General features: G+C 35.3%; 1 protein-coding gene across 6 annotated transcripts in view; it reads right to left on the bottom strand.

Annotated features, from left to right (window-relative positions):
* QRSL1 (glutaminyl-tRNA synthase (glutamine-hydrolyzing)-like 1) overlaps positions 1-14,904 on the bottom strand; it is a 21,627-nt gene extending 6,723 nt beyond the window's left edge. Inside the window, exons 1-8 of one of the 6 annotated variants that reach the window (XM_025042406.1) lie at positions 11,499-11,946; positions 10,883-10,924; positions 7,969-8,128; positions 7,553-7,651; positions 6,421-6,517; positions 3,939-4,115; positions 753-928; positions 552-664 (exon numbers count right to left, since the gene is read on the bottom strand). In XM_025042406.1, coding sequence (XP_024898174.1) covers positions 552-664; positions 753-928; positions 3,939-4,115; positions 6,421-6,517; positions 7,553-7,562 — 573 coding nt within the window. In that variant the 5' untranslated portion in view covers positions 7,563-7,651; positions 7,969-8,128; positions 10,883-10,924; positions 11,499-11,946. Of the gene's footprint in view, positions 1-551; positions 665-752; positions 929-3,938; positions 4,116-6,420; positions 6,518-7,552; positions 7,652-7,968; positions 8,129-10,882; positions 10,925-11,498; positions 11,947-14,537 lie in introns of those variants that run through there. The other 5 variants (XM_015600100.2, XM_025042404.1, XM_025042403.1 and 2 more) reach the window with 5 other exon arrangements.
* Between the last annotated feature and the right edge of the window lie 71 nt (positions 14,905-14,975).

The raw sequence follows: 14,975 nt of genomic DNA, 5'->3' as shown, positions 1-14,975 counted from the left end.
TTAAATATTTGTGATACAGACTGTATGGACCACAAAGCCTAAAATATTTACTAATTAACCCTTTACAGAAAAAGTTTATAGATCCCTGCTTAACATGATTATCTAATTATTTTTATTGAGATATAATTGACATTCCACATTATATTAGTTTCAGGTATAATATAATTAAATATCTGTATGTATGAAGAAATGATCACCACAATAAGTCTAGTTAACATCTGTCACTATACCTAGAGGTTTTTTCCCCTGTGATGGGAACTTTTAAGATCTACTCTATTAGCAACTTTCAAATATGCAATACAGTATTATTAACTACAGTCACCATGCTTTACATTACATCCCCATGGTGATTATCTAATTCAAACCTCATCACTAAGATCAATATTGTTATTATCCCCATTTTACAGATAGGGAAATTGAGCTTAGAAGGATTAAGCCATGTGATCAGGTCACATAGCTAATAAAAGCGGCAGAGCAGGTCTGTTTCCCAAGTCTGCACTCCATATTTGACTTGACAGTTTTTCTGTAAAGTAATGAAAGGAAAGAGTTACCTTTGGGATTCCTATACATAATTTGCTCAAATCTGTCAAATTGGGAAGCATAAATGGTTTAACAGGATCTTGTACTGAGGTAGAATCTTTGGGGTCATGCCCAGCCAGTATACCTGTAAGGAAAAATACTCTTGAGTGACAGACATATTGTTTTAGAGTGAAACTGTATTATTTTGAAACTATATGGAATCATATAAATACCCAACACAATTGCTGCATCATCCACACATCTGGTTAAGATTCCTGGCACATCCATTGAATTCACCAGGGGGATGAGACCATGACGAGAAACTAAGCCATAGCTTGGTTTTAAACCAACAACCCCACAGTTGGCAGCTGGATTTCTTGTCGATCCTCCTGTATCTGATCCTAAAGCCCTGGAATTTAAATGGAATTCTCTTTAGAGAAATAACATATTTCTAATTATATTTGGAATCTACCTTTCTAAATATATATATATATATATACATATGTATATGTATATATACATATTTCTTTCATAGTTCAGGTCATTCTATATGTATATGTGTGTGTATATATATATATATAAACTGTATTTTCCCCTGATTATACAAAAGTAAAACAAGATTGTCTCAAAGAATTCTTAAAATATAGCAAAGGGTAAAAGGTGACGAAATATTCTATCATCCTGAGGCAAATACTTAACATTTGGAATACTAACTTCAAGTCTTTTTTAAAATGCATTTTTCTTTCATAGTTCAGGTCATTCTATATCTTAAGTTTCCATCTCTTTTTTGCTTATCATGAGCCTTTTATCATGTCATTAAAATTCAAAATATGTTTAATATTCTATCATATCAATTGGTAATTCCCAGTATTTTAAAGTCCATTTTCTTATCAATATACATATAATTCTTATATATTCTTTAATGGCAATTTTACAGTATGCTTTTACCAACTAAACACACCCCTCTCAGAAATTCAGGTACAGCCCTTCTGCTACTCCATTTAGAATCACATATAAAAATGTACTTTAATTGATTTAAACATTTATGTTGTTGCTATCTAGGATAACTACATGACAAATTACTTTGTAATAAACACCTTTAAATATAAGTCTTTGCTCATATATCTGATTATTTTTTAGGCTAGCTTCCAAGAAGTAGAGTTAATGGCCTAAGTGTCTGAACGTTATTATAAGTTCTTAATATATACTGTCAAATTACTCGTCAGAAAGGTTATGCCAATTTATAATCCCAATTGCAGTGAATCAGACTGTGTTTAATGTTTCATTATCATCACTAAGTACTAGCAGTTCTTAAAATATGGTTAATCTGATAACTAAAAAGCTTTGTTACTGTGCATTTTTAAATAACTTTTCATATTTATTTGTGTTTACATTACCCAATTATAAAGTGTCTGTTCATTTCTTTGCCCACTTATAGAGTATATGTTTTTCTTAGTAAAAAAAACAAACAAACAACTAACCTTGAAGACATTATGATAAGTGAAATAAGTCAGTCAAAAAAGCACTAATACTGATAATTTCACTTATATGAGATACTTAGAGTAGTCAAATTCATAGAGACAGAAAGTAGAATGGTTGACAGGGACTGTGGGGACAGGCAAATGGGAAGCTGTTGTTTAATGAGTATGGAGTTTCAGTTTTGCAAATAAAACAAGTTCTTCTGGTTGCACGACAATGTGAATATATTTAATACTACTAAACCATACCCTTAAAAATGGTTATGATGATAAATCTTGTTATTTATATTTTACCACAATTAACAATTTTAAAAAATATTTCAGAAGAAAGGTTTTACTGATTAGAAAAGTGTACAGGCCTACTGCAAAAATTAATTATATAATTATATGATAAACAAAGTGAAATTTCTCTTATAATTACTGTCCCCATAAAAATCCAGTTATCAATTTTTATATACATTCATCCAGATACTTCCATGCAACTAACATATATATGTATGTAATTATCACTTTTAACAAAAATAAGATCATACTATACATACTACTTTGCAACTTGTTTTCCACTTAACAGTGTATCTTGGATATTTTTCCATGTGCATAGTATTTCAAGAATTTTCCTGTTTTTAAAACTCTTATAAAAGAAATGAACCAAAAGGGGAGAAATCAAAGCAGAACACTTGATGGTTTGGGACCCATTCAATCTGGAGTTAGTTTGGGCCTGTGCTTCTCTTGACAACATCCAGAGCGAAACTGAATAAGGCTCCTACCAGTCACATGGCCCTTGCGGTCTATGGAAAATGCAAATTGGATTGCCTTTCTTACCAAGTTCATTTGAGCCACGAAATCAGACTGATGCTTTCACAATTTCAAAAAGGATACATTTTCTTATTAGGATTCACTGATGGCTGTGTAAAAGTAAAACTTACATTTCCATCGGAATTATGTGTCAAAATGCCATCTTCTCAAAGCACATTCAGAAAGATGAACACTAAGTGGGGTGATGAGGATAGAAAAAAAAGCACCTAATTTTGCAGTCCTAACTTGTCAGAACTCTCATTAATATTAATACAGTACTATAAAATTTCACAGAGATAAAATGACATGGCCTTACTTGTTAAGATTTCAGGGAAACTAAAAAAAAAAAAAATCTGTAGAATCTAAATCTCCATAGCTCTAAAAAATATAAATAATTTATTGCTTGCAGTGACTGTGAAAGAACTTAGTTTCAGTGGCTAATTAAGAGAGATAAACATAACAACAGCAATATTTATTTACAAATCGGACTCAAGACATAAAGCATGATTGATGCTTTCCAAATACAAAGTATGACAGTTGAACAAATCAGCTCCTTACAAACTTGAAAAACCTTTACTTACTGATATACATTTTTAGTTGCAGATTGATAAAAACACGATTATAAGTATCCTATTGATACATATTGGGAACATTTTTTTCATTCCTTTCCTTCTTTTTTTTTTTTCAAAAGTTAGATTTAGCCTAAGGATAAACTATAGCTAACAATTTAGTAAAGCAGCACTCAGCTAAAGCCATGGTATGTTAGTCCTTAAATATTTGTACAATCAGTAAGCAGACACCTAAACCTAATAAACTATTTAAAAAATGAAATCCAATGAAGTTCATTTATGCTAACTGGTTTATTCTGCAAGATTAATAAAGTCATGTTTTTAAGAGAACCAGATACCACAGAGGAAGAGCTTAAACGTTATCTTAAAGTTAAATGTATAAAATACACCATACGTGTCTTGTATAAGTGAATACATTTATAAGATATAATTTTGATATACCATTGAGCATAAATAGCTCACTAAAAAGAAATAAAAATACCATGGTATGAACTTCTCTATTGTTGGATTTTGCCTATGGCTTATGATTATTTTTATTGGGCTGGATTTTAAAGTACAGATGGAAAAAGCATCTTACGCAAAGCATGTGAACGCTGATACAGCTGCTGCACTCCCTCCTGAGCTTCCTCCAGTTATAAGCCAATTTGAATCCTCATTCTCACCATGGGGCTTCTGCTTTCTCTTTTCTCTATATTGTTTTGAATAATTCCAGGGGTTTTTAACTGGTCCGAATACACCATCTGTGCTTCCACTTCTGAGATGAAGAAGTAAAGCAAGATACTTAATAAAACTTTCATTTTATGTGAAATTTTCATCTCTTGATTATTATTTGCTTCCGACACTGTATAACCCACTGTAAGTTGAATTGACGAAGGTAGGAAGCCTGATTAGATGTAGCTTTCTTTAATTAGATGGTTGAGGAGGAAGAAGATGAGAAGAGCATTTGTGGTAGAAAGTGGAGAAAGCTAGTCTGCTAAGAAAGGCTTTTATCCCAACTGATCATCTAATTCAGCTTAAGATGATTTCCCTTGTAAATTAAAGCCTTCCAGTTGAAAAGTGTCATAAACATTCAGTCATCAAGAAGTTTTTTGAAGGAATGCCTCTTTTAATCAGAAGTTTTAAGAAAAGCATTGTATGTGTAATGCTAATAACATTTTTAAAATTTTGAAATAATTTCAATCTTACAGATAAATTACAAAAATAAAAATAGTGCGAAAAGTACTTTACACCCTTTATCCAGATTCACCTATTAACATTTTACCTCATATATTTTATCATTGTGTGGTGTGTGTGTGTCTGTACACATATATATTTTTTTTCTGAACCATTTAAGGGTAAATTATATTGTTATGGCCTTTTACCCCTAACTACTTTAGTATGTATCCAGTATGTATTTCCTAAGACTAAGGGTATTCTCTTATACAGTCATAGTATAATTATCAATCTCAGTAAATTTAACATCAATATTTTAATATACTGTATGTAATCTAATTTTTTCAGCTGATCTAATGTCCTTTATAGCATTTACACTCTCTCAGTACAGGATCAAGTCTAGAGTCAGGTATTACATTTATTTATGGTTGTCTCTTTAGCCTCTTTTTTTTACTTTTAATCATTCACCAGCCAACAGACATTGAGTTACTTTCAGTTTTTGGCAATCTGAATAAAGCCACAATAAATATTGTACTGAAAGGCTCTAGCCAGTGCTTTTGTATAAACATTTAAGTCTTCATCTCTTGGGTAAATACTTAGGACTGAGATTGTTGGATCACATGGTAAGTGATGTTTAACTTTATAAAAACTGCCAAACTATTTTCCAAAGTGGCCACACCATTTTGCATTCTCTCCTGGCATTGTATGAGATATCCAATTGCTCTGAATTCTCGTCAGCATTTGGTATTGCCATTTTTAAGCCATTCTAATAGGTTTAGAAGTATCTCGTTGTGGTTTTAATATGCATTTCCCCAATGACTAATCATGTTAAGCATTTTTTATGTGTTTATGTGCCAACTGTGTATTTTCTTTAATAAAATGTCTGCTTACATCTTTTACCCATTTTTTAAAAAAATGAGTAGTTTTCTTATCGAGTTGGGTTGAATGAATTCTTTATATATTTTACCAGTTCTTTCTCAGACACATGTTTTGCAAATATTTTCTCTCAGTCTATAGCTTGTTTTTCGTTTTTTAATAGTGTAAAGTACAGAAATTCTTCATTTTAATGAAGTCCAATCTATTAATTTTTTATTTTATAGATTGTACTTTATATGTCCTAAGAAATCTTTGGTTAACTCAAGGTTGTAAAGATTTTCTTCTACATTTTCTTCTGTAAGTTTTAAGTTTTACATTCTGTGGCCTCTTTTAATCTGGAACATTTTCACAGCTTTTCTTTCTTTTTTTTTTTTGATATTGAAAATTTAATAGACTGCTCATTTCAGATGTCTTTTGTTTCTTTATTATTAGCTTCAGGTGACACATCCTCAGCTGTAATACTGCAGAGACAATGGTGTGTTCCTCTTCAGGAATCACATCTGGCAGTACACGATGTCTACTCCACCCTCACTAGTGATGTTCATTTTGATCAGCTGTTCAAAGTACTGTCCTAATAACTTATGTTTGAGTTTACTCCCACGGACTAATCTGTTCAATATATATTAACTAAGTGCCAACAGAATAAAAAGACAAGCCAGAGCTTCGGGGAAAATATCTGCAAATCACCTGAGTGAGAATGGACTTGATTCCAGAATATATGAAAGAACTCTTACAACTCGATAAGAAGACAAATGACCCAATAAAGAAAAAGGTTGGGGAGCAAAAGATTTAAATAGATTCTTCACTAAAGAAGATATATGGTGGCAAAGCAAACATATGATGTTTAACATTGTTAATCATCAGGAAAATGCAAACTAATACCAAAATGAGATATGATCATATACCTATTAGACAACAGAACATAATATCACCTAGAAACCAAAAAAATCACCTCACTATTTTTAGGTATCTGCATTTAATGAAATTAAAGATAGATGGAAGAAATACAAGAAAAGAACATTTTTACTTACCCCATAGCAAACTCATCTAAGTTTGTTTTTCCTATGAGTAGAGCTCCCTGATCCAACAATTTCTGAACTACTGTAGCATTATAAGGTGGAACATAACCTGAAAAAAGTTCAGTTATTTTTATTACAGGAGAGAAAACAGTGAACATGTAAATCATATTCAAGAAACAAGATTTTAAACTGCAATTAAGCAATTTGTATTGACATGTGTTAATTATTTCTCATTTGATTAGTGGGTTGTACTTTTTCCCGTTACTTTTTTCCACTGCTAACTGCTATGTTTTCCAAAGACAGTCTATATATTCACTATTTTTATAATCTAAAAACACTGACTTTGTTAGTACTACAAAATTTTGAATGACAGTCAGAGATGTACCCCATTCATTTGAAACGAATCACAAATCATATTTTTACTCATTATAATTGGCTTTCTTCTCAGATGATGCTATATCACAGTGATTTTCATCCCTTTCCAATCAGAAGTAGATTTTTATTGTCAATTAAAATTTTTTCTATCTAGTATATATTCCAAAACAATTAACAATAGTCTACCTATCAGGGAAACCTGTGCTGCATATCTCAGAATATTACTTTTAGTGTGTAGTACTCTGAATAACCTATTTCCACTTCATTTTCCTCCTAGGATCCAAACATCTTAATAAACATAATTCTCTTTTGACCCACTAAACTGTAAAGAATAAAACTAAGCATTACTATACTCAGCATAGTGATATAAGAGGTAGAGGAGTTGAGAAATGAAAACTAACAAGACAGTAGATGCTAATGAATCCTCACACTATCCTCAAGAGAGGGGTGATGACAGCCACTTCATAATTACTCCCATTATCAATGGGAGTAAGAGTCACTTAGTGTGTCTGCCGTGATCAGTTAATAAGTCTTCCTAAGATTACTAAAACTTCCTAAATAGGATTCATCCATTAAGCTGGACTAACTCTAAAGAATAATTTTGCATTCTGAAAGAGCAAATAGTAAAAAGGAAATATTACATCCTAAGTATTTCCTTTACAGATATCAATCTGAGAATATCTTGGTGCTTTAGTATCTTATCTTTAACTTAAAGTGAAAAATGCTCATTTTTATAAAACTATTAATGCTCTTATCAGTCACTCTTTACCTTTCAGCATGTTTGATGCACATGTTGTCTCAATGCCTGATGTACTAAAGTTGTCTTTTATCGCAACAGGAATTCCATCTAAATCCCCAAGTGAGTGACCTGCGATAAAAAGCCAAAAGAATAGAAGATATATCTAGTTCAAAATAAAAAGACACATTAATATTAGTTATAATACCTACTAGTTTTTTGTAAAGATACTTCTTCAGAAATCAAATTTACATTAGAAAGTAATATAGTTGGACATTATAAAGTATCATATATCCAATCACCTTATTTTTATTATACCTCATAGCAAGTTCTTTAAATAAGGGAATGTTTTATATTGAAAGATTAATTACCAAATGGAGACTACTACATTCAATTAAGCTCTCTATCTCTAGGGATATAACAATTAAGCATAATTCAAAGTAATTTACCTTTCTTATATCTTTTCTCTGATTCTTCAGCTTGCTTTAAGGCCACCTCTTCTGATACAGTAATGTACGCATTTAGAAACTTGGTCTTCTTGATAAGGGAGAGACATTTTTGACAGAGCTCGGTTGGAGTAATTTGGCCTTGTTTCAGTGCCGCAGAAACCTATATACAATTCAAAAACTCTTTGCTGAGTCTGCAGAAGTTTCAAATTTTATGCTGAGGTCGGCAGATGGAGTGGTTAAGTACAAAATTTTGAAGTAAGGCTTGGATTTAAAAACCAAGAGAACCTATCAACTCCACACTTAGTGTAGTGAACAAGGGAGCACCACATTGATCAGCTTGAAGATGGGTTGAAGGACACCACATTCATAGCCTTAGCTAAGTAACTTTTTTTCTAAGTCAGCCCTGAACAAACAAGAGCTGTGATTTAGGTCAGCCACTCTGTCTATGAAAAGTAGAGGCCCAGCATAGGTGAAGCATTGGTCAGGGTAGATTGTGTACATAGAGTAGCTTAGTCCATAGTGAAAAAAAAAAAAAAAAGAGAGAGAAATGAAGTAGATAAGGCATTACGGGACTTTATAGCTCTAAATAAATGACCTTTATTAAATAGACCTTTATATCTATTATAGAATTTAAGCAAAAACCATTATGAATTGAGAAATGCTTATAAAATACAGGTTCAAAAACAAACTAAAAACATACTTTTCTGAAATCCTATCTTTGCTGCATTAGGAAGGCTAGTAAAGAAAGCATTAAAATAGACTGCAGGACAAGTGATCAGAACCTGTAAATCACTAGTAAGTGAAGCCTGAAGTAAAGTGATAATACTTCCTACAGGAAGTAATAACTACTTACTTATCAGACAAAAGGAATAAATAACAAGAAGTCAAAGATAATACCAAATCTTTGGAGATAATATGAAAAGAGAGTTGGATAAGATGGGAGCTCAGAAACAAGGGTGTGGGGGAAGAAGCAATATTTATTAATTACCAAGAGCCAAGTACTGTTGTTGGCTTCATATGCATTATTACTTCACTTAACCCTTTAAACAACCACAGAAGTTAGGTACTGTTAACATCATTTTAGAGATGAAGAAACTTAAGTGATTTGTCCAAAGTCACACAAATAATAAAGGGTAGAGGTAACTTCTTAAAATGTTCCTTCGCCATTTCTCTCTGCCCTAGTGGAAACTCAGTTTGTCCTCTAAGCTGAATGTATTTTCATATGTCCTATATACATCAAGCAACAGTTTACATTTCAAGGAAAATCTGCAAATGATCTGCTGTTAGCTGTTGAATAAATCATCATAGCAGTGGTATTCTTAGGGCCGAGGGTTTTAAATGAGAAAAGCTGTGGGAACAGGCCATTGAGAAGACCCCTGATGCTGATGGACAAGAGGTGGAAAAAACTGGCATGGGGAGGCTGGGGGAGTGATGATGGGGAGGGGCAGCTGGGTGTGCCTTAAAAGAGGTAAACAAGAAGAGATACTTTTGTTCAACAGTTTGTATGAAATCCTCTTTAGAAGAAAGGATCTGAAGAGAAATAAAAGATAGCAGTGTATCATAACATTGTAAATATGGAGTGAGAAGAAAGAAGACAGTGGTAGGCTGGGTGCAAGAGTCAGAACTAGCAAAAACCGAAAGCTAGAGAGACAGAGAGGTATCCCATGGCACAGTTGCAAAAAATAAGAAAATTATGTCTGCCACTTTCCTTCTTTGCCTCAAGTCCCCTAATGCCCACTATCCTCGAGCTGCTTTCTGACTTGCCAAGTGGTATGAGAATAAGAGGTAAGGAGTTATAGTTGTGGTTACAAGGGCAAGAAATGAGAGCGCTTAGAAGCACTCATTTTAAATGGTGATCTTCATTAGGACCATTTTTAGGAAATCGAGGTTTGAGAAAATCAGTAAGGGAATTGAAGAAGAGAAATGAAAACAAAGATGCTAATTAGCTAGAATGGACTGAGCATAAGGAGTATGAGATATAAACAGTATAGCTCTCTGGGATAAAACTAAAAGTGTCATATCTGAATATAAGATGAAATCAAACTTTTAACGAAAGTTTTTGTTAAAAAACAAATTCTCTCTCCCTGGCATGTCTTTTCTCTAATAGAAACTAGGCTTTTCCATGAGGCCATCACTTCTTCTCCAGCTTTCTCAAGGGATGGCCGTTTTAGCTCCTATCTACCATGTACCATAGAGGCCAGTGGGGAAGGGGAGAATGTGCAGGCAGGGGTCCTCCTCATTCCTCGAGGGCTTTCTCTTTCCTCTTCTTTCAAAAACTCCAACTCATCTGAAGCACAGGCACTTGAAGGACATTATACTACTCTCCCTAGTGTGTTAATCTAGTTTCCTTGTACTCCTTGCCATTCATTGAAGATTTTAGCAGCTAGCTCACTATAATCTTCTTTAAAATGGCTCCTGTTGACTTTAAACTTCAAGTCATATGCACTGACACCTGGCCTTTCAGTTTCCGACCTCACTTCACACAAACATCTCCTTCACTTCACCCCAGCTGCCAACTAACATGGTCATAGCCCAGACTACGTCATCATCATTATCTGTCTGTATAACCTCTCAATATTCAATTCTAGTTATTCCACATCTCCTGACCCCTAAGTTTATTCTACTACCCACAAAATGGGAACCTCGGTCCTATAACCATAAGGAAATAGATTCTGCCAACAACCACTGGGGCTGAAAGAGGATCCTGAGGCTTCAGATGAAACTGCAGCCCTGGCTGACATTTTGATTTCAGCCTTGTAAGACTCTTGAGCAGAGACTCCAGCTACTCTATTCCTGGACTCCTGACCTACAAAACTGCAAGGTGATAAAACTATGTTTTTTTTTTAAAGATTGTGTTCTTTTAAGCCAAAAAGTTTATACTAATTTGTTATGCAGCAACAGAAAAGTAACATACCTTCTTGGAAAAATTAAGGAGACTTCCTCAGGAACCACTTTTCTTAGAAACCAGGGGAAGAGAAAATTGTAAATACATATAATCTAGTAATTTTGTCTCTGTAATAAAATTAGTGTTAATAATAGCTCTTAGTTCTGGGCATTATCCTAGATACGTTATATTTCAATTAATCTTTACATCTACACTAAAGGGCTATTATTTCCATCTTACAGATAAATGACTGAAGTTTCTGCTTGAAATCACACAGCAAGAAAGTAGCAGAGCTGGGATTTAGCCGAGGCCCGATCTTCCTTCCAAAGCACGTGCTCTGGACCACCAGACTCAACTACTTCTTAATGCAAGATGTCATAGCATTTACTGCTCTGTAACAAAGTGGAGAATATTTTCTTAACTTTTCAGAGAGCATCTAAGATTCACTTAAGAAAAGAACTGTTTTTAAATAAAAATGTCTTGATAAATGCTGCAAGTATAGGAGAGCCCTTGAGGACTGAGTGTCCAGTTGACTGGTACCATCTTTAACACACTCACTTAACATTCATGCTGTTGTCTCCACTGGTCCAAAAAATAGCATGTCAAGATCACCAGCAACCTCCACATTCCTAAATCTAGTACTCACCGCTCAGTACAGCAGCATTCATCATGAGATCACGTCCTCCTTGAAGCGCCTCTTCACTTCTATTTCAGGACACTAAGCCTTCCTTGTTTTCTCCTTGCCTTACTAGATATTCCTTCAAGTCTCCTTTGCTGGTTCTGTTCCTTATTGCTGACCTCTTAATGTTGGAAAGTTTTAGGCCTTCTGTTCTCACACTCGACTTCCTAAGTGATCTCATCTGGCCATATAGCTTTAATTATCTTCTATACTGTCACTAATTTATAGCTTCATACCTAGTCTTTTTCTTGATCTCCACACTCCTACAAACAACTGCTTTATTGACATCCTCACTTGGATACCTAGGAAGCATCTCAACAATACCATACCCAGAATAGAAATTTTGATAACCTTCTCATCACAAATATGCTCCCTTTAGTCTTTCCCAGCTTGATAAATGTTACTATTTCCTCAACTGCTCCCTTAAACTCTGTATCCAATCCATTGGCAAGCCCTAACTTAAAATACAATACCCACTTTGCATTACTTCTACTCCCATCACCTTATTTATTCTACCATCATCTCTTGTCAATGTAACAGCCTTCTGATATATCTTCCTACTTCCTCACTTTCTTTTAGACCAGTGGTCCCCAACCTTTTTGGCACCAAGACCAGAGCTCCCATGAGAATCTAATGCCTGATGCTCTGAGGTGGAGCTGAGGTGGTGATGCTAGTGCTGGGGAGTAGCTGCAAATACAGATGAAGCTTCGCTTGGTGGCCTGACTCTCACCTTCTGCTGTGCAGCCCGGTTTCTAACAGGCCACAGATCGGTACCAGTCTGCGTCCAGGGGGTTGGGGATCACTGCTTTAAACTATAATCTTTAAGAGTAGCCTGAAGGAGCTTTTAAAATTTTAAATCAGGTCATTCTATTAAACCAAACCCAGCAATCAGAGGAACCTTCTCTGACCACTCTATCTAAAACATCCAGCATCCCCAACCTATAGCCTGCTTAATTTTTCTTCGTAGCACTTACTATTATATAAAATCATATAATTTGCTTTAAGAAAACTTATTTAATGCTTGTCTCCCCACAAAACTACAGGTTTCATGAGGGCAGGAGCCACCGTCTGTCTTCAATGCTAATCCCCAGTGTCTGGAACAAAGAGGTGCTCAATAAATGTTAGCTGAATGAATAACTGAGTTGTTTAAAATTTGGAATCGATTTTCCCATAGAACAATAATTAAATGTTCTTAGGCTAGACCCCCAAGAAGCCTATTGGGTATATAATTAAACTTTAGGATTAATAATATTAGCCTGGCATCTGGCTTTTAGACACACTGGGATCATCCCACAAAAAAGGAAAGTAAAAGACTTCCCTTTTCCTGAACATACCTGGGTAAAATTTACAAATGAGTTTTACCTTTTATTTGGCACTTTACCTCCTTTTAGTGCTTCCTCCCAGGGCTTCTCTGTTGCCCTAAGCCTCAACTTAGGTCCCCCAAATTGCCTCAAAACTCCAGTTTCCAGCCTTTCTTAATCTGGTCCTCAGCAAATTTTCCCTTTCTTCAATTACCTCTTCAATTAAGGGTGTGATGAATGAGAGAAAACAACTGAACTATTATAATTTACAACAATAGATGAACAAGTCATTTAAACTTTCTAGGCATCTTTACATAATTAAAATAGAATGTGTACTAAATTAATCTCAGATAAAATTTGGGGCAATAGTACAATGATGGGGAAAAAATATAAAGTGGACAGAAGATAATATTTTGCCTTGGGAAAATAACCACCAAATAATGTTTTGCACACAGTAGGTATCAAATATTTGTTAAAGGTGCGATTAAGTGAAAATAACAATGCAAAGTCAACCTCCTGTCTACTCTTAGATCAGTTCCCCTAAATGTGGTTGCACTGCGGGTGGCCCTGAGGACAGTGAGATTAAACAGTCATTCAGGAAGGGGTGGCACTGAAGGGGAAAAGGGCAGAAAAAGAAAATACCATATTTTTTAGGTTGTATTTCATTTTAAAATAAGTTTTTGATTTTTTTAAAGAACAGGATTCTTTACTGACATTATAGGCCAGATGCAATTTAAGATGGTAAAAAAATAATTATTTTGGGGAATAATTATTTATTATTTAAGGCCTTTGGCTTAAAAAGTTCTCATTATAATTTATAGCTTTCTAAAAGGCTGCCAGCTGGCAAAGAAAAAAAAATAGACTTTTCAGGTGAAGACAGAAGGCAGGGTAAGTCCTCAATCCCTACTTATCAGCAGAATCATCTGGAGTCCTGGTTAAACCATATACTATAGGCCTCACACACAGATCTGCTCCATGAGACACAGCTGTAGTTTTAACAAGGGCCCAAAGTGATTCTGATAGCAGTGGGCCTGCAGACAGTTAAAAAGGTTCAGCGATCTAGGACAGGAAGCAAGGATACCTGAATTAAAGCTCTAACAGAAGGCTCAAGCAAGAGAACAGATTCCAGACGTAATTTCATGACAGAATTAACAGGGTTAGTGATTTATTGGATATGATAGGTGAGGAGGAATCTAAGGGCAACGAGGATAACAGTTGTTCCATTATTATGAAGAGACTTAAGAATTCAGAAATCAGGTTTTGGTTTGTTTTTTAAGATGTAGGTTGAGAGTTAAGAGGTGCTCCTGTTACAATGATGAAGTTAACTTTGGTTAAATTGAGTTTGAGGTGCTTATGGGACATTTGGAAGAGATGCCCAGACGACATTCACAAATATAGCCTAGAGTTAAAAAATAATGTCCAAGAAACAGAGACAAGGGTAAAGAAATCATCGGTATCAGTGGTAGTTGAAGTCTAGAGAATGAACATTATCAATAGGGAAAAAAAGCCAAATGTCATTACTTTGGCTATTGCAAGGGACAGAGTTGCTGGGGTCTTTAGAACTGCATCAGATGAATGTTGGGAAACTGAAAGGGACCAGCAAAACCCCTCTTTTCTGGCAGAAGCCCACTTTAAGAGACCACTGGGGCCTGACCCTGCCTGAGCAAACGTCTAATTGAGAAGCCGGTGTACACTTCCAACTCACAGCTCCACGATGCAGAAGTCTCCCCTGCTGAGGTCCTAACTCGAGAACCAGAATGGAGAGTACGACCTAGGCAACCAAAAGTCCTAATTCCCCACCCAATTCCAGGGAAGGAGGCGGCGAAGCTGACTGCGATGTGTGCTCAGGCCTGGGGACTCCTTGTTCACGGGCTCCGCGAATCTTTCGTCCTCCCTGGGCCCTCAGCAGCCAATTCCACTCACTTCTCGGAGGCTCCGGCCCAGCATGGTCCTGGTGTCCAGGCTGCCACCACAGGGGCCAGGTGACAGGGAGGAAAAGGAAAGGTCAACAGCCGCTACCGGTATTACATGGGCGCAGCCATCTTTGGTCGTCACTGAACCTTTCAGCACTGAGTACTTAGATTGGTTGAACTGCAGTCCGAGGAAATGATCCTTGCACGCGATTGGTTGGCGCCCCAAGGCA

Source organism: Pteropus alecto, unplaced genomic scaffold (assembly GCF_000325575.1).
Source record: "Pteropus alecto unplaced genomic scaffold, ASM32557v1 scaffold79, whole genome shotgun sequence".
In the NCBI taxonomy this organism is placed as follows: Eukaryota; Metazoa; Chordata; class Mammalia; order Chiroptera; family Pteropodidae; genus Pteropus; species Pteropus alecto.
Note: the sequence above shows the minus strand (reverse complement) of the source record. Positions and strands in the feature narration are given on the sequence as shown.